This window comes from Arachis duranensis, chromosome 2 (assembly GCF_000817695.3).
Source record: "Arachis duranensis cultivar V14167 chromosome 2, aradu.V14167.gnm2.J7QH, whole genome shotgun sequence".
Lineage (NCBI taxonomy): Eukaryota > Viridiplantae > Streptophyta > Magnoliopsida > Fabales > Fabaceae > Arachis > Arachis duranensis.
Window position 1 is genome coordinate 89,473,202 of NC_029773.3, and position 19,801 is coordinate 89,493,002.

Below are 19,801 nucleotides of genomic sequence, written 5' to 3' on the forward strand. Positions count from 1 at the left end.
TTGATATAAAAGGTAAATTCGACAAAAAAAATCAACACCAAATAATAGAAAGTACAGAATTTGCATTATTGTAGTTGTTCATCCCCTTTTATTGGTTCTGTTAATTATGTTGCAAAAAGAGATTTTAGTTTCGAGTTTAGGAAATCTAATTTGCACTGCAGGTATTGTTTTTGGATCGAATTGCATTTTATCTTATTGGGCCAAGATTGTTAAGATTTTGTGGGCTCTTTCTTGCTAAATGTGTTGCTGAATTTCCGTACACATAAAAGCCCGTTTAAGAGAATTTTCAATCTGCTAATTACTTAGGCTCAGTTTGATAAAACAGTTTAATTAAATAATAAATAATTATATTAAAAATAATTTATAAATAGATTATTTTATATTTAGATTTTTAGTTTTAAAAATTTTTATTTTATAGAAATGTGATAAAAAATAGTAGTATTACGAGAGAAATAATTTTTTTAACTTTTCTATAAGCTCTTAAATAACTCTTTAAAAAGCTGCGATTTAATTTTTAAAATTACACCAAATATTAATATTACTATTTTTTATAAGTCAAAAATTCAAAAAACTTACTTTTAAAATTTTTCAGATGGACCAATATAATAAGTAATGAATTCATCTCAAATACTAAAGATATATTACATTACAAATATATTATTATTATTATTATTATTATTATTATTATTATTATTATTATTATTATTAGAGTAATACTACAAATAAATTCTTAATGGAACATTAGATATATGATATATCAAGCTACATTAGTCAGGAATGTGAAAAGAAAAACCTCATTGGAAAATTCTTATTTTTTTATAATAAAGATAAAATATACTTTTTGTCTTTTAAATTTATTAAAAAATTTAAAAATACTTTTAAATTTTATTTTGTTTTAGTTTTATTTTAGAAATTTTTAAATTACATTAAATATATTTCTAATAGTTAATATTTTAAAAATTTTTGGACCAATTTAGTAATAATTTTATAAAAACAATCTTTAATACAAATAAATTAAACATAGTTGTCATGCATTATTAATAGATTGATCCTAAACTTTCTAAAAATTTAGCTATAAAAATATACTTGATGTAAATCGAAAATTTTAGAGACAAAATTAAAATGAAATAAAAATTTGAGATCTTTTAACATTTTTAATAATTTTTAAATTTTTAATAAATTTTAAAGCAAAAAAATATATACTTTATCTTTATAATAATTATTTTATTATATTATTATTACAAATACATAAAAGAAAAGAAAAATATCCAAAAACATACGATAGGAGTTTGAATGCAAAAACAAAGAAGCGGATAAGAAAAAGAGAAGCAAAAGAGAAACAAAGTAGACACTAGTTTCAGAAATGGTGGCCGTGAATCAACACTGAACACACTTAACACTTTCTCTCTCTCTCTCTCAATTTATATTAATGGCGGTTGCAGCACTTTCCAGCTTCACTTCGCCGTTATCATCTTCCACCGTTAAATTCCGTTACTCCTTCTACTCAAATTCTTCGTTCTTCCTTAAACCCCTTCACTGCCACTGCAAGATCTCACCTTCCAATCCTCAACCTCATCATAGACATAATCATCGAGAAGTAAGTTCAACTTCGCACTCTTTTACGATATTATACATTCTTTACCCTTTACTTAGCATATTTGCTTATTCATTATTCAATACGCAAGTTATGATTTGTTACTTACATTCATTTATCTTTTACTTAATTGCTGTTGTTGACATTCATTTTTTCACTAATCATTAGTATTAGGTGATCTGAGCTTGTATGATCAACTAAGGGTATGTTTGGGTTGATGAGCTTTCAATGGAATGGATAGTTAGTGATGGAATTGATTTTTTTTTTTGGTTGGGTTCTAACTAGAAATCCTGATTTTAGTTACTCCCAATTTGGGGGATTTTGAGTGGAAATCCATTTTATTCAAATAGTAAAAAAACAAAGCAGTACACAAGCATCTCGCGTTAAGGCAGGATCCGGGATGAGCTGCACAGCCTAACCGGAGAATGACATTGGTGGCTTAGACAACTCGACTGTTGCTTCAAGGTTCCTCTTCTATTTTATCCAAAGAATGAAGTGGAATAATTGCTGCACTCCTTTGTTGTTGTTAGACAAGTCATGGCAAAGCCTTTGTTTGTAGTCAACTATCTTAGTCGGAAAAGACTTGATGGTGGTTGTAGATGCTATATGTTTATTATTTTTGTTAACATTTTGGCTCTGCTAAAACTGTAGCAGGAAGTTGTAGGGAAGAAGAAGAAGCCAAGGGAATGTAAAGAGGAAAAGTCTGGTAAAGGGAGTGTGGTTGGACCCCAAACAGCTGCTTATAAGTCCTTTGGCATTTCTAAGAAAGATAAGGAGTCATTGATATTTGACTCCAAGGATCAACAGGTATAGACAGGCCCAATGGCTTATTGTTCATGCTATCATTGTTATGTACTTCTTGTGTAACAAAGCTAGATTGATTTGTTTGTGTTAGGGTTTGAAATGTATTGGTGTTGCTTTCTCATAACAACTTCTAATAATTGTGTTCAGGTTGAACCAAATAACATACAAGACTCTGCTTTCCTTAATGCTGTTGTGAAGGTAAAGTTTCACAACTTTCTTTTCATGGTTGGTCGTTATCTTTCTTTTGTGCGGACAAAATAGTGAATTAGAGAAAATGTTAGGGCAATGCCTATCATAGAACATATGGTAGAATCTTGCCTTAGGTGGTTTGCTTATGCGTGAAGACATGTAAAAGCCCTATGAGGAGCGTAGATCTAGAGAATGCCATAATAACTAAAGATAGAGGAAGGCCAAGAAAAACATAGGTAAAAACTAAATTTTGTATGTTAAAAGCTATTAAAGTAGATTTATACGGTAAGTTTGTTAATTTGTTTTAACATTTTTCCTATGATTATAGGTTATTGATCACTTACTTATGTAAGACACTAAATTCATATATAGATTGTTCATGTCCTTGTTAGTGAGCTTTTATTGCATAGCACTATATGATTGACTGTCCTAAATCTGAATGATCTCATCCATTTCATAGCATATAAGTTCAAGTGCTTTAATCAATGTATCCTCCTTTTTTTATCCCCAATAAGGATCAATCCTAATCTGATCTTGGTAATTTCATAGTTTCTGGTGTGTTGCACTGCTCCTGTATGCATTTTCTTTTTATTAATATATCTTTTTTCTTTGACATCTTTAGGTTTACTGCACTCATACTGCTCCAGATTACTCACTTCCTTGGCAAAAACAGCGACAATACGCAAGTACTGGAAGGTAAGGTTTTGAAAACCTTAACAGTAGAATAGTAAAAATGGATTCATTCTTAATCTTACAAGCCACCTTTTTTGCAGTGCATTTATGATTGGAGGTAGGAAACTAATAACCAATGCACATTGTGTGGAACATGATACACAGGTAATTTCCTTAATTGTCCTATTTTCTCCAGGCTGTAGATCCTGCAATATAAATTTTATTAAGAAATTATATTATGTTCTAAGATCTTAGAATCAGTTGCCAAAAGGTTATAAATAGCACCCCCGATTAAATTAAGTTTGATTTTGATATTACTTTGATGTCTTGACTTTAACCAATTATTTGTAAGTTCATAGAGCAAGTTAAAGACATTAAGCTGCCAACTTTTTCATTGTTGTGGTTTATTGCAGGTTAAAGTCAAGAGAAGAGGGGATGATAGAAAATACGTGGCTAAGGTGTGTCTCCTATGAAGGACTTGTCCTTTTTTATTAAAAAAAAAAAAAGAGTATTATGTGAAGAGCAATTTGCTTAAATATCTCATATAGTAGTGAGTAAGGACATTAAGAAGTATCAGTGAATAAGTCACTAAAATTGTATTAGTGCAGGTAAAATTTGATATATCTGAGGTTTACTTGTAAGCTATACCTTGCTTTTAAACTTGGAGTGAATTCATTGTAAAGTGCAAGTTTTGCATGTTTGCTTAGAAGGATATATAGCTTCCAACTCATGACATGTTCATATAGTTACTTTACTCTCAGTGAATGAACTGTACAGGTTTTAGCCAGAGGTGTTGATTGTGATATAGCTTTGCTTTCAGTAGAAAGTGATGAATTCTGGAGAGACGTGGAACCTCTCAGATTAGGACGATTGCCGCATCTTCAGGTTTGAAATAGCTTTCGTTTTATTTTGTTTTTCCTTTTTTTTTATTTGAAAATTGACAGTGTTTCAATGGAAAATGTTAAAAGCATATATACTATATAATTTGTCATAGAATATATTTCAATTTGCATGGTTTGAACTGATCAACTGAAGTTTCTGTATACTTGTCTTGTAACTTGTAGGATTCTGTTACTGTGGTGGGATATCCACTTGGAGGAGACACAATTTCAGTGACAAAGGGAGTTGTATCTCGCATTGAGGTTTGATATATTGAACATAAAATTACCATTTTATATGCCGTAAAATCAATAAAAGTGTTTTACTCTATGGTTTTAGTGCTTAGTTATTGAAAAAACCTGTAATCAGGTCACATCATATGCTCATGGATCGTCTGATTTGTTGGGTATTCAAATTGATGCTGCAATAAATCCTGGTCAGTAGATCTTATAGTTGTTTGATTGTTTCACTTCCTCTCCAGCAAAAAAATTCTCCAGCCTCTTATTATTCTAAGAACTATTGGAAAAACAACTTCTTCTTATATGGAACTATGTGCATTGATTTGATAGCCATTGTTTACAACTTTTGATTTCAGGCAACAGCGGTGGCCCAGCATTCAATGACCAAGGGGAGTGCATTGGTGTGGCATTTCAGGTATATTTTTTTATGGCCTTCTGTTAACAGACTTGTATATTTTGCTATGAAAAATGCCAATTTTTGTAAAGGAGGAAAAGGTTACACTTTCATGCTGGACATGTTAGAGTAAACTTGTCAGGTAGAATGACCATTTCAGTTCTTTAGGTTGAGATAATATCCCTTCAGATCTTAGTGTATATCTTGTGCTAACTAATTAGAACTGGCATTACCCTGTGTCATTTTCTTACGGGACTTTACCTCTAGGTCTACAGATCTGAAGAAGCCGAGAATATTGGTTATGTCATTCCATCGACAGTTGTTTCCCATTTTCTGACTGACTATGAAAAGAATGGCAGATACACCGGTAAGAAAATCTTCTCAAATAGTTCACATTAGGTTGATTGGTGTTTACTATGTCTGCTAAAGGCATTGCCTCGTACCGCATGTGGAAATTTAATTTTTGTCTTAATATCATTTTTGTACGACTCTGTCTCAGAACTTGAATGATTGATTTAAGTTCTAAGCTAGTGAGCTAATTAAAATTTCTAGATTTCTGTAATGATAGTTATACAAGTTGAGGCTACGTGCCAATGCCTTGACCATCTAAAAATGATTTCACATGTGTGTTATCTATTTTGCTGCATACATTCACCTCTGTTTATCTCTGCACACAAGAATATGATAATCCTAGTTAAGCTTATAGAAATTATAATGTCTGTCTGAAACTGGGCTTTTACTGCCAGGTTTCCCATGCCTTGGTGTACTAATACAGAAGCTGGAGAATCCTGCACTACGAGCATGTCTAAAAGTACAGTCTAATGAGGTATGTCTTTGGCTAATCTTGGCTGGGTGAAGTAGGTTTTTATGCGAGAACTTTACCTGTTTTATGCATAGTTGAATTTGACATTTCAAATTGCATCCTGCGCAGGGTGTGTTGGTACGCAGAGTTGAGCCAACTTCTGATGCAAATAATGTATTAAAAGAGGTATCAAAGTATTTCAACTTGTATGATATTGTCCTTGAATGTTCCATTAGTCGACAATCAACAAAGCCTTGAATCATTTCTTTGCTTCTCCACATAATTAGCCTGGTAGCAATTTTAACATGAAGTGTAGCTGTTGGAACTAAAACCTAGCTTTGGAGTCTCAAATACTGTCACACTATCAAGCATTTTGATTATTTTAAAAAATTAAAATATTTGTGAAGTGTTCTAACTGTCAAAATATCTGTGAGTCTGTCTTCTTTATTATTCTCATATTAAAAATCAGTCATGTCTTCTTTTAGGTAATTTATATCATTGTCATTAACCATGTAAAAGAATTTTTTATGATTGGATTTGGAGAATACATACCTGTGGAACTGTTACATAAGTAAGCTTCCTTTTCTGGAGTTAATTGTACCAGATGTTAACGTTATGCATAAAACTTTCCATTTCAGGGTGATGTTATTGTCAGCTTTGATGATGTTCGTGTTGGTTGTGAGGGAACAGTTCCATTCCGATCAAATGAACGAATTGCGTTTCACTTCCTCATTAGTCAAAAGTAAGAGCTTTAGTCTCTTCCAAATTAGATAAGTTAAATGCTCCATTTGATTTCTGGTTTATCTCTTAGTTTTGCTAGTAACATCGATTGCCTCTTTTTTATTTTCTTTTTTTTTCTTCTTCTTTAATCAAAGTACATTGGTTTGGTTTGGATTTCAGTGCTCATTTAAATGACTCATTCAACCAAGCAAAACAAATATCTTATATTCTTTTTTTTCTCTTCTTTCCTATAAAAATATTTTAGACAATTTTTTATTATCTATTTGATACTTTTGTAATATTTTTATCTTAATTTGCCTAGCTGGTCATTTAAAGAATTAATTTAAGTTGACTCTTTTAAATAAAAAAAAATTACCAAATAATAGTAAGTGCTTCACCAAAAACCAGTTGGATTGAATCCAGCTAAAACTATTGGGAAAGGTTTAGTTCTCTATTCAAAACAAACCAATCAGATTCCATGATGTCTATATTATGATAATATCTTGAAAGAAATTTATGACCTTCTGCCATCTGCTTTTTAATGGACATTGATATTGTTAGCATGGAAACATAGAATAATTGTTTTGTACAGATTTGCAGGTGATACTGCAGAGCTTGGTATCATCAGAGCAGGGGAATTTATGAAAACCAAAATTATTTTGAATCCACGAGTTCACTTGGTATGTGATATATAAATATCATACGATATATGCTCTCGTGCTCTAAGTTGCAATTTTTATATTTTAACCTCTCTTCTCTTCAAGGTTCCTTTCCACATTGATGGAGGTCAGCCTTCCTATCTAATAATCGCCGGTTTAGTATTCACACCCCTCTCAGAGCCATTGATAGAGTATGTTATGCATTATTCTTCATATTTAGCAGTGTCCATGGTTTTTTCTTTGGGAGATTGTATTCCTAGTTTTTGTATTCTAATTTCATTATTAAACCTTCTGCAGGGAAGAATGTGAAGACAATTGGGGGGTAAGTCTGAATTTGACAGATTAATTTTAAAGCATAAAGTTGCAAAACATAATGTTTATTGCTGAGTTTATTTTATTTCTTTGGTCAGCTGAAGTTATTGGCGAAAGCGCGCTACTCATTGGCAAGATTTAAAGGTGAACAGCTAGTAATCCTTTCACAGGTTGGTTGCTGGGTATCTTCTTTAAAAATATTTATGTATCTGATGTTTTTGTTGTCTACATTTATTCCTTAATCTTATTTTAACAGTTTTACAATTTATTATGTAATTCATAACATGTGGCATTTTGATATAATTTTGCTTTGCTTCTTTCTGATAAATAGGTCTTAGCAAATGAAGTCAACATTGGTTATGAAGATATGGGCAATCAACAGGTAATTTCCATTTTTGACATTTGAGTCTCACTAGTATGTTTCTCTAATGTTATTATTTGTCACAGGTTTTGAAATTCAACGGAACTCGTATTAAAAACATTCATCACCTAGCACACCTAGTTGATTGTAAGTTGCAACATCCTTTATCTATTTTCCATTCATTTTATTTTGCAATATATCTCTCAAAGTTGTGCCTTTTCTTTTCTCTCTTGATCAGCATGCAAGGACAAGTATCTATGTTTCGAATTCGAAGATAGCTATGTTGCTGTTTTGGATAGGGAGGCTGTTGCTGCAGCTTCATCCTCCATTCTTACAGATTATGGTATTCCATTGGAAAGATCTTCTGATCTTTCGAAACCATACGTGGATACGCCAGAAGGCGACCAACCGTCTGGCAAGGAATACAGCGATAGCCCAGTTTCAAATTACGAAATCGGTTTTGATGGACTTCTCTGGGCGTAAAATCTTTGCAACTTAATGGATATACTTGAAAGCAAACTTTTCACAAATTTTTGGGTAGCAAGAAGTCCAGCAACAGTGTCATTCATCAAATCTTGATGTGAATCATAAGAATGGTTTTATGCTACCCTTGGAGCATTCCATAAGCATTAATCCTCCTTCCTTCCCCGTTCTATTATTATTAGATTTTTGTTGTTAGAAAATGGATAGGAAAGTGAGTTCATGATATTTATAATTTTCTTTTTTTAAATTCTTATTGTAACTTTATTTTTTTAAATGAGTAAACCTGAAAGAATGCCATCAGGTTTGATCTCAAAATTTTCACTTGCATTATGTATTTTTAGAGAATAGTGCACATAGGAGTGGCTCTTACATAAGCCTTTGATGCAATCATGTAACATTTTTAGAATACAAATCATAGTTATGAATGCCCGTTTTAATTGGGCTTCTAGCTGTGGGAAATTTTGTTTCTATTCCTATCTATAAGGCGTATTTAGACTTGGTAAAATTAGAGATAACTTGATTTCAAGTTGAATTTAGAAGGGCATAAAAAACATTTTTCATTGTTGAGAGTGGGATTTGAACCCACGCCCTTTCGGACCAGAACCTTAATCTGGCGCCTTAGACCAACTCGGCCATCTCAACTTGATGTTATTACAAGTAAAATAAATTTTATTCATATTGTTTCTAACTAGAAAATTACATATTAAAGGTACAATCTGAATGACCGTTGTTGAAGTGGGGGTGTCAGTTATTTTGGCATAATGGAATGGAAGAATGACAGTGAATGTGCCTCTCCACAGTTTCATGTATACAGTCCCTAAGGACCCTACCATTCACATTCATGTGTCTGATTGCCATTGACATTTCAGAAAGTGATAGAAGTAAGTGTGTGTGTGTGATGCCAATAATACTACCCAACAAAAGCAAATAGCAAGTCTTTTCCTTCATACTTGTTGTCCGTGATTGAAATAACGACAAATTTATACAACTAAGATGTATAAATTATAATATTTGAAAGTTAATTTGAATGTGAATGTGAAGTGACACAATAACCCACATAAACTAAAGAAAGCTAACACTATATATATAATAAGTGTAAAGTGACACTAATATTTAATTAGGTTTATTATATAGAAAACATAATTAATTTTTACATTATAATCTAAATATTTTTTTATTTATGTGACAATATATGATTAAATATTAGTGTAAAAAAGTTTTGTAAATTGCATTGTATAAAAATTTAACTCAATAATGCATCAAAAGACAAGAAGAAACAATAGTAGCTTAAGATTCCCTTACAATTGCATTATTTGTCTGGCTTGTTTAGCCCCTATGTTTCTCATGGCATGGCCCTTTTATTAATTATTATTGTACTCATATGCACAATAATGAGCAAGCACCATTTTTCTTTTCTCTAGGGTAGTCATTCTACTTATTTTTATCCTCTCACTTTGCTATATAGCCTACCAAAATTATTATAATTCATGAACCTTTATTAAGGAGCCTATCTTTAGTATTTGTCTTCGGTCCTCACAATTTATGCTTCAAATAACATTAGATAATAAAATGATGGTAATTTTTTAGAATAAACGATAAATAAGTCCCTGATTTTTTTTATTTTGAAGATAAATAAGTCATTAATTAATTAAAAATATAAAAATGTCTCTTATTTTCTAAAATGCAGGATATCTAAGTCTCTTTAAAGGACTGATTAGTCTTTATATATTTTAGATGAAAAGACTTAAATAGTTAAAGACGTATTTTTTTTAAATATAGAAGCAAATGTCAATTAAAGAGACCGGTGTAATTTAGAATCCTATATATATAACCTCCATTTGTTTTTTTTTTCTTTATTTTTGTGAAAATTTGTTACATAGTATATAAAATCCATGTACTATATCTAGATAGATTATTCAACATTATACCAAATTTTATTAGTGATTAGGAAAACCAAAAATAAAAAAGCTGAGGGAGTATATACATTGAAATTCCCAATATTTGATTCCGTATTAAAACAATTGCACTAGATATTAAAGCTGAAAAGAGAAGAGGATTTGTTTCCCCCAATGTTTATGTACTTCAAATAATTCAGAGTGTAATGGTATCCACCACTTCATGCATAGTTTGTGAGAATGGTTGCTTTCTACTATCTTTTATGGAAGATATGTACAAAACACTAAGTGTAAAGTGTGTCACGTTGAAAAACAAATACTATTTAAAGTTTCATTATTAAACACTTTTTTCTTTCTTAAAACTAAGACTGAACACAAACTTGATATAATGAAATATAAGCCCACTTTCTTAAAATTCAAGATCAAATTTGAATTCTAAAACTCTAATGATTTCATTATGTGTGAATAAAGCTTTCTTTATCCAAATTTCACTCAATTGAAATTTGAAAAAGAAAAAAAAAATCCACTAAGCTCCCCCAAGCTCCCCTAAACGCAAAAGTGATATGCTTCATGCCTAAGAATTTCTATTCTATATGGTAGCGTTTGGTTACTGAGACATAGACACTGAGACATAGATACAGTGGTACACGGTGACACATGTCTGCTGTTTGGTTTGGTGAGACACAGATTTTTGAAGGACACGGGAGGACACGGATGGACATGGAGACATTAAATTTGTGTACCTCCAATTTGGTGAGACACTGAGACACAACTTGTGAGACACTAATTTTTTACTCTTTTACCCTTATTGAGTTTTTAAAATTTGTCTTCTTATCTTTCCAAATCTTTTTTTTTCTTTCTCTTTTAGATTCTACAACTAAATTTACTTTTCTATTTTTTTCAAAAAAAATTTGTACATTTAATTTTTTATTTATTTAAATTTTGATTAATCTTTGATAAATTCTGAACTTTAATTTTTTATTTTTTTTCAAGAATAATTATATATTTAATATTTAAATGATAATTTAAGATGGTATTAGAAGAAATAAAAAATTATTAGAAGAAATAAAAATTTAATGGTGATGGCATGCATTGTTTGAGATAATAGGTGTATTGTAATAGTGGTAAAACTTGTGGTTGAATGAAGGGTAATTCAGTCTTTTTTAAATATATGTGTCTTGTTTCTTATTTTTGCCAAACACAATACATAAACACAAATATTTTATGTCTATGTCTTTAATGTCTGTGTCTCTGTGTCTATGTCTCATCAAATACATCAACCAAACGGAACCTATAATCTATATAGTGCCTACTTTATTTATTGCCACTTCAATCCTTCAGAGTTCAGTGTATAGTAACCAAGAAACTTTTTGGTCCTTATTTATTTAATTATTTATTTTTATCCAAAGTGCAACCTACCATAAACTATTCATGTGCTCCACATTTTCAATTACTGATCAACTTTGTCACTTAGCATTCACAAAGTTTGCAGCTGTAAGATTGAAAAAAAAAAGTTTCCAATCACCAAATGCCACCAACTCAAATTGGATCCCACCACCACTTCTTTGTTTTTTAGACACAACCCTTTTTTAAAAAACCTTTCTTCTTCTTCTTTCAATCATAAATCACTTCCCTTTTTCTTCTTCTTTTCTTCTTCTCTCTTTTTAAGACACAAACATTTATTAGAGACTTTAATTCATTCATTCATTCATTCATCATAAGGCAATTGATTCTACATCATTTATGGCTTCCCTTTGTTCATTCTTAATCTTCTTCATAGCCTTATTAATTGCATCATGCAATTTTACATTATTAGCCTCACACAAAACCATGCATGTTTCAACAATTTCAGCAGCACCAACAGTGTTACCAAGTGTTGATTCTCCTTCTTCTTCTTCTTCTTCTTCTCCTATGGTGTCTCCAACACTTTCACCAGATATTGAACCTTTGTTTCCAACACCAGGAAGTGCTGCTTTCACTCCTTCAGAATCTTCATTGCCTACAATTCCTTCAAGTCCAAGTCCTCCAAACCCTGATTCCATTACAAGTCCTGGAGGATCTGTTATGGCTTTTCCACCTTCTGAGTCTATGCCAGCTCTTGCTCCTTCTTCCATTGCTGCATCTCAAGATCAACTATCTTCAATTCTATTACATTTGGCCTTGTTGGTATTTTGCATACTCCATTTTCAAGACATGTGAGTTAAAAGTCATAGATTTTGGTGTTCTTAGATTATGTTCTTTCCTGCTGCTGTAATAATGTTTCAAAAGTTTTATACTCCATTTTGTTTTGATAATGTTGTGTTTGGTTTTGGAGACAAGACTAAACACTATTTAAGTCATTTTAATTGTTCTGATATGTTCATAATTAATGTATTTAAATACATTTTATATCTAGACATTAATTTTTGTTTACCTATCAAACAAGTTAGAATGACTTATTGGCTATAAAATGGAGAGAGGACTTTTGAACATTTTAAGTGTGTCTGTCTGATATTCTGAGTGATTGTAATATAAAAAGAAAATAACAGTTGAGGATATTTTTTTTTCTTGGTTTTATTTATTATATCAGTTCAGATGTTACTCAGCATATATGTTGTAATAGCTAGAAAGCTTCTATTATTCAAAGCTTTAATTTTTGTTAGTGTATGTCACATCTTTTTATGTTATTATATTGAACATTACTATCATCATATCATCATCATTAATGTTACATTTTTTTTCAATTTCTTTTAAAATATGTAGAATTAAGTAAATTCAGGAATATTCTTCAATTGCTTTTAAACTATAGATTCCTTGCACTATGGCATTAGGGCCACAAATAACTTTGATTTAGCAGAAAGAACCTTTTAATGACTCAGCTTTATGTTCACTTTGCACTAAGAAACAGAAGAAAAAGAACAATTGAGGCAAGATAAAGAGAGATTAGGTACATTGAGTGGAGTGCATTATATATAATGAAGAAAATATGAGACAGAGGAATAAAAATATAAAATATCTTACTAAAAATATAAATAGTTTTAATTATATAAGATACTATACTAGGATGATATTGTATTATATTATCATATTTCTATGCTACTTGGGTAAATCCCAATCTTATAATATATAGACATCTTTGTAAGATCCCTACTAACTTTTTTTGAACCAGATCTAAATTGGCATAACACTAGTTTGATTCTTAGAGGCTCTATTGAACAATTTATTAAAAGGGTTGTTCCATTTCTTTTCAAGTTCCTTGGAAATGAAGCTTCTCATCTTCACATTCTCTTGCTTAAGCAAATCTATTGCTAAACTTAGGTGCCTAATCACTCCCATCTTCTCTTCATCTTTCTGCTTCAAATGAGTCTTTTGTGTCTTATTCTCTATTTGAAGTTCTTCAATTTCTTCCCTCAGCATCACTGATACTTCATCATAGATGTTATCTTTCTTCTTTAGCAGATCCTTCAGAGCTATATTCTCTACTCTGAGTTTCTCTGTTTCTTCACTCAAAGTCATTATTTTGATACAAATTGCATCTTTGTACTTCAGCTGATCCTGTTTTGTTCTATTCTCTTCTCTGAGCCCTTCAATTTCTTTCTGCAGAACCATTACTTCATCACAAATGCTACTTTTCTGCTTGAGTTGATCCTCCTTTTCTCTATTATCTTCTCTGAGTCTTTCTATTTCTTTCCTCAACACCATAACTTCATCACACATAGCATCTTTCAGCTCGAGTTTTTCCTTCAACAACCGATTCTCTTCTCCAAATCCTTTACTCAAGACCATTAGTTCGTCAAGAAAGCTATCTTTCTGCTTCAGTTGATCTTCCTTTGCTCTATTCTCTTCTTTGAGAATTTGTATTTCTTTCCTCAACACCGTTATTTCAGCACAAACGGAATCTTTCTGGTTGATTTGATCCTCCTTTGCTCTATTCTCTTCTTTTAGTTTTCTAATTTCTTTTCTCAACTCTATTAATTCAACACAGGCAGGAACTTTCAGCTTAAGCTTCTCCACAAGTTCTCTATTCTCTTCTTCAAGTCTCTCAATCTTTTCCTTGCACACCAAGTTACCTTTCTGCTTTAGTTCTTCCTTCTGCACTCGATTCTCTTCTCTGAATCTTTCGTTTTCTCTCCTCAACATCATTACTTCACCACAGATTATATCTTTCTGCCTAATTTGATCCTTCTGTGCTTTATTCTCTTCCTTGAGTCTTTCGATTTCTGCCTTCAACACCACAATTTCTTCACAAATGGAATCTTTCTTCTTGAGTTGTTCCTTATCACCCTTGTTCTGAATTTCTTTCTTTATCTTCATCATCACTTTATCGCTTGATGCCACAGAACGAACATCATCCTCGTGCTCAGGATCATCAACTTCGGATTCCATAAACTCGTCCTCTACATCACAACTCTCGGAATTGCTATCATCATAACCACTATCTGCAAAACTCACTGCCTTCTGTAATTTACAACTTGGAGAGGCAAAAGGCGACCCTCCAACCTTCAGTAGCCGAGCTCCAGTGTCTGGCCTGACCTGATCGTACCGCTCGGCTAACAAGCGATGTGTTTTATAGAAATCTTCAACAAGGCTTAAAAGCTCTGGCCTCTTCTTGTAATACATCTCTGCGCGTTGCGCGAATGAATCTGCATCTTGTTCAATTAATTTGAGCATTGCCTGTGTCTTCTTGTTCAGTTCTGCCATTAAAGAAAACAAACACATCAATTCATTTTCTTTCCTTTTACCTCTCAAAATTAAAAAGCATAGACACCATACATATCAAACTGAAAAGTGGATTCTAGAAGAAAAATGAGAATATTAACTTGAAAAGTAACAATCATGAAATAATAACATATAGGTAGATGCATGTGGGACCAAAACTTTAGCAATCTACTTCCCTGATTCATTTAGATCAATATATTTTGATACAAAGATGTATAAAAAAGTAACAGTAACAGATCAAAGAAAACAGAGGAATAAGGGTCAGAAAATTATTGGTGGACCATAGTGATTTAAATTTTATGTCCTTTAGTTATGTTTGAAAATATAGGTTGAGTTCACATAATTAGCTAATCCAATCACCAATCATGGTAGCAATTAAATACATATACAGAAAGAAAATCCATTTTTCATAAAAACAAACACTCCCCATATGTTAATTAAGTAAACAAAACACACAAGAAATTCATATACCAAATTACTCATTCCGCTCCAATTTATCTACCATCATGAAAATCTAAGAAATCTTGAATCACTATGTCTAGATAGAGGGTATTAACTATTAAGAAGAATAGTGAATTAACCATTGAGTGTGGATTGAAGCCATTGAGATCTTCTAGTGATGGTGTGTGTGTCAAGCCACCACCATTGTGAACCTTGATTCTTCATAATTTCACTCATCTTCTCCTTTGATAATCTCTTCTTAGATATCACCTACACAGAGAGCTTGTGTACATTAGAAAAGCCACAGAATAAAACAACAAAAATGAATTTTCAAGTTTGAACAAGCTAACTAAAAATTACATTAAAAACAATCAATACAAGAGATAGTAACAACCTATGCTATCCTGTTATTTGAACATCACATAGGGACAACATGTCAAAAAGCCTCTTATTTAATTCTCTGTGATATTCGGATCATGCATATCTTAGTAGTCTCTGTCTCATATATATAAATATAATTTAATTTTCAGGATAGAACCATTTTACATAAAAAACCAATTATGCATCGTCACATTAATAAAAATAATTAATTTTTAAATCGACTACTAAGTCTTAATCTAAAAAACGTATTTAAATGCATAAATCTAATTAGATCACGGCATAAATTGTGAATACCCCTCTAGCTGAAAAAATTCAAACTATATATAAGAATAATTTAGCTGAAAAAATTGTGAATACCACTTTTAAGTTTTAACGCATAAATTGAAAGATAAAAGGGGTCGATATCTATCAATCTATGCATCTTAGATTAATCCAAAAATAAATTGGAAAAAAAAACACACGTCTTAAGTCTTCTTTTTTCAAAAATCTGATTTTGAATTCAAATTCTCGAGCTAAAACAAAAGCTAACATATCAAGATGATCAAAAGAAACAAAAGAAAAAACTGAAAAACCTCGAAACTCGACGATTCTTTTATCAAAAATTCGATTATTTGATGCTACCCCAGATGATGAAACCGTAAGAAATGGACATTGAAACGACGAAGAAGAAGAAAAGACTCGAACTTTGGAATGCCCATAATGCAAAAAACAACACAATGCAGAAAGAGTGAAGAAGCAAGCACCTGGTTCAACTCAGCTCGCTAACTGTGACTCGTTTGACTCGGCGTGTTTTTAGATAGAAACAGAAACCACTCACTGAGTCGGTGTCTATCTCTGACTCGCTCAGTGATGAAGAAGGAGTTTGAAACATAAATAGTACTCACTCAGTGTTGTTTTGAATTTTATCTTTTTTTTTTATTCTCATCTTAAAAATCTATCTTATCATATTATGACACGTGTAATTAATTTTTTGTTATCTTTTTAATTTTTAGTTACTATAGAACATTTTGTTGCGCCAATTTTTCAACCACGAGACAAATGCACACATTTAACAAGTATTTGCTCATTTAATTATTTGACCAAATTGCATTAATTCAGTTAATTTCATTCCTTCAAAAGCTCAAAACTATGTTTGAGAAATCTTTACACAATTTAGTTCTTACAATTAATAAGGAAAATTTATTAATTTTTTAAGTTAACAAAAGATTCTTTTCTTTAACTATTAATATCTGATTTTTAATTTGGTCCAACTTTTTTCTTTTAGATGCATTTGAATAATAATTCAGTCTAACTGACCTGAGCAAAATAATTGTTGGCATTTATTCATAAGTTTTATATTAGTTTAATTTTTTATTTTAAATTTTTGTTGTAATCTAATTATATAGTTTATAAAAAATATTGTCTACTATTTATTTGTTAAATTAAGGCAAATTGTATAAATAAATAAAGTGTACTTTAAAATTATCTATTTACAATATGTACCATCATTTCTTATGTAACTATTAAGTACATTTATTTATTTATACAATTAAAAAAAAATTATATTTACATATATCTCGTTTATATGTTATTACTCATATTTTGTTTATATGTTGAACGAAATAAGAATTTTGAACAACTAAAAAAAGATGTTTATAGTATGAATACTAATGACAGATTGTGTAGACTAGGTGTAATTAACCAAATGATCGTATATGCGTCTTATGTGGTAAGTCTGTGGAGTTTGCTTTTCATTTGTTCGTTGGTTGTGAGATTTTTTGGTAGGTGTGGTGTGCTTGGCTATTCGCTTTTGGAAGGAAATAGACCATGTCTGGTACACTCAAACAACATTTTGAAAGTTGGACGAATGCTGCAGTAAGAAGAAGTGAGAGGAGGAGGTGGGTGATTGACTTCTTTGCTGTTATCTGCAGTTTGACTAGAATAGAATGATAGAATCTTCAGGAATTAAAGCTCACGTGTGGTGAATATTATTAGTAGATCATTCTTGCTCTCCGATGAATGGAGTGGTGGTGAACCCTATGGTTATTGATAGCAATGCCAAAAATAACTAGAAGTTGTCATGACTATAATTGTCGGGTTGTTCTTTATTATTTTATATGCTCCACTTTATTGTATTGAGCATTTTCCTTAAAAAAAAAAGGTATGATTTAGATTGACTTAAAAGATAAAATTGATATAATTTATTATTATTCACATTGTATTAGTTTAATTTTTATTTTTCAATCTAATTCAATCGTATTTAATTTATTTTTTAATCAATTTTGATTCAAACTGTTATAAGTTGTATTGGATCGATTTATATCTTATCTAAAGTTTAAGTTTTGGAATTTTAAAAATTTAAATTTTGTTTTTTAAAATCAAATTATATTTTATCCAAATTTTAAATTTACAAAATTTTAAAAATTTAAAATGTAAATAGATATAATTTAAGTTACACAATTTTTAAAAATTTAAAATTCGAGTGAATATAATTTTATTTTTTAAAAATTAAAAATTAATTTTTTCTAAAGGATTATATATAAATTGATCTAATCTAAAATACAATAGTTTGAATAGGATTGATTTAAAGATAATAATCGATATCACACAAATCATAATTGTTTGAATAAAATTGTATTAGAATGAAAAATAAAACTCAAACCAACACAATTTAAATTTTAACAAATTATATCGATTTTACTTTTTAAATTAATCCAAATTATAATACACGTATTTCGTATACATTAATGTGTAAATATATCTCGTTGAAATTATAAACGAAGATAAGTAATAATACACAAAAACATGAATATTTTAAAATACGTATATCAATAAATAATTGATTTAATTTATTTTTATCAACTTAACTTTGATACACATTATAAAATAATTTTATACATATATACAATTATTAATATTATATGAGCAAAAATAATTATTGTATGAATAATTATTCAAAATAAAAAATATTATTGAACGACAATCTAAAATATTTTATGATTAATCANAAAAAATCTAAATTTGTTAGGAAAGAACATGGTTTTGGGAAATTTTGTCCACAGTAATTAGATATTGATGGAAATTTGATTATGTCACTATGGGCGTTGGTGGATGGATTTATAAGAATGAATGTGAAATGTGAGAGCGAGGGGAGCGTGATATTATGCTCAAAGTAATACCAATTCAGAGATTTTAATATAACGGTCGGAATAAAAAATTTGGTGCATGTGTATATATATTTGATTAATTTATTAAAATAAGATAAAATTTAATATTTAAATTAAAAAATATAAAAATAAATAATTTTTTAATATTTAAAATTTATCACAAAAAATAACTTCTACAATTTCAGCATCAAAATCACAGACACTACAGAATTGACCCAAAAATTTATGCTCAAACTTCCATTTATGTAACTTGTCTCCGTCAATATTATGTGTACGCTCCAATTAGATTATTACTAGTTTTAAATTCGTCTTTAAACTTGTTTAATCAAATTTATTTTTTAAGAATTTTAAATTAATTATATTAGTTTTTTTTGTTATTTTTTAATAATATCAAAATTTATTAATATGATATAATAAGTGATACCACAACATATACTAAAGAGTTTTAATTAATTATTAATATAATAATTTTATAAAATTAAATCAAATCAAAATTAATTGAGAAGAAAATTTGAGGCATTAGATTCTCTCAATTTAGGATTAATTTAATCTAATTTGATAAACTTATCACCAATTAAAACTATTAAATATGTATTGTGATGTCATTTTATATATTATATCAGCAAATTCTAACATTATTAGTAATAAAAATAATGTAAGAATTAACATAACTAATTAAATTTTTTGAAAGACAAATTTAATTAAAAGGATCCTTTTAAAAGCAAATTTAAAAAATAAGTTATCTTTCAAAAACTAATTTAACTATTTGCTCTTATTACTTTTTCCTCTCAAAATTAAGGTCTCTTTATAATTTTTTTTAATAAAATCATTTGGTATTTTCGGATTTTAATGGTTCATTAATTAATTTATAACATTATAAAAGAGGATATTAGTGAATATCATAATCATAAAAAAATATTATGCTTAATAGAGTATTTTTACTATTTTCCAATAAAAATGTAATAATTATTCTAATAAATGTGTATAATAAAAAAATACAATTAATTTAATAGTTTTGTTATTATGTGCCTCATATGTTAAAGATTATTATTAATAAAAATTTTAAATTTTTATTTTAATAAATACATGATAAATATATTAAAAACTTAAACTTTTTATAAAAAAATTAATT

The 19,801-nt window shown here is 29.7% G+C and overlaps 3 protein-coding genes and 1 non-coding gene across 5 annotated transcripts; 1 reads left to right on the forward strand and 3 right to left on the reverse strand.

Moving 5' to 3' along the window:
* The first annotated feature begins 1,289 nt into the window (after window positions 1–1,289).
* Window positions 1,290–8,621, forward strand: LOC107475908 (protease Do-like 2, chloroplastic). Of its 2 annotated transcripts, none has more exons than XM_016095580.3 (21): window positions 1,290–1,597; window positions 2,246–2,401; window positions 2,546–2,596; window positions 3,210–3,283; window positions 3,361–3,424; window positions 3,673–3,717; window positions 4,037–4,144; window positions 4,324–4,401; window positions 4,508–4,574; window positions 4,734–4,792; window positions 5,039–5,138; window positions 5,518–5,597; window positions 5,703–5,759; window positions 6,212–6,315; window positions 6,886–6,973; window positions 7,058–7,143; window positions 7,250–7,274; window positions 7,363–7,434; window positions 7,596–7,646; window positions 7,712–7,772; window positions 7,864–8,621. In XM_016095580.3, exons 1-21 carry the CDS (start codon window positions 1,430–1,432, stop codon window positions 8,106–8,108), a joined length of 1,839 nt encoding a protein of 612 aa, XP_015951066.1. In that variant the 5' UTR covers window positions 1,290–1,429; the 3' UTR covers window positions 8,109–8,621. The 2 variants fall into 2 exon arrangements, with proteins under 2 accessions (XP_015951066.1, XP_015951067.1); XM_016095581.3 differs by having other exon boundaries at window positions 2,249–2,401; window positions 7,864–8,613.
* A 48-nt stretch (window positions 8,622–8,669) lies between these two features.
* TRNAL-AAG (transfer RNA leucine (anticodon AAG)) lies at window positions 8,670–8,750 on the reverse strand. Its single transcript has one exon. It is a non-coding gene; the product is annotated as a tRNA-Leu (tRNA).
* A 2,625-nt stretch (window positions 8,751–11,375) lies between these two features.
* Window positions 11,376–12,215, reverse strand: LOC110278063 (uncharacterized). Its single transcript, XM_021135968.2, has one exon. The coding sequence runs from the start codon at window positions 12,115–12,117 to the stop codon at window positions 11,719–11,721; it is 399 nt and encodes a 132-aa protein (XP_020991627.1). The 5' UTR covers window positions 12,118–12,215; the 3' UTR covers window positions 11,376–11,718.
* Window positions 12,216–12,984: 769 nt separating this feature from the next.
* LOC107475911 (protein NETWORKED 4B) lies at window positions 12,985–16,333 on the reverse strand. Its single transcript, XM_016095583.3, has 3 exons — window positions 16,267–16,333; window positions 15,283–15,412; window positions 12,985–14,676 (listed from the first exon to the last, which is right to left on the reverse strand). The coding sequence occupies exons 2-3, from the start codon at window positions 15,377–15,379 to the stop codon at window positions 13,154–13,156; spliced, it is 1,620 nt and encodes a 539-aa protein (XP_015951069.1). The 5' UTR covers window positions 15,380–15,412; window positions 16,267–16,333; the 3' UTR covers window positions 12,985–13,153.
* Window positions 16,334–19,801: the final 3,468 nt, after the last annotated feature.

Bases quoted from the DNA above. Each gene is read 5' to 3' on its own strand.
- LOC110278063 (XM_021135968.2), bottom strand. From the start codon at position 12,117: ATGGAAGAAGGAGCAAGAGCTGGCATAGACTCAGAAGGTGGAAAAGCC.
- LOC107475908 (XM_016095580.3), top strand. From the start codon at position 1,430: ATGGCGGTTGCAGCACTTTCCAGCTTCACTTCGCCGTTATCATCTTCC. The intron at 2,597-3,209 runs GTAAAGTTTCAC...TGACATCTTTAG, and splicing joins TCCTTAATGCTGTTGTGAAG to GTTTACTGCACTCATACTGC. The intron at 5,760-6,211 runs GTATCAAAGTAT...TTTCCATTTCAG, and splicing joins CAAATAATGTATTAAAAGAG to GGTGATGTTATTGTCAGCTT.
- LOC107475911 (XM_016095583.3), bottom strand. From the start codon at position 15,379: ATGAGTGAAATTATGAAGAATCAAGGTTCACAATGGTGGTGGCTTGAC. The intron at 14,677-15,282 runs GTTAATTCACTA...CTTTAATGGCAG, and splicing joins GCTTCAATCCACACTCAATG to AACTGAACAAGAAGACACAG.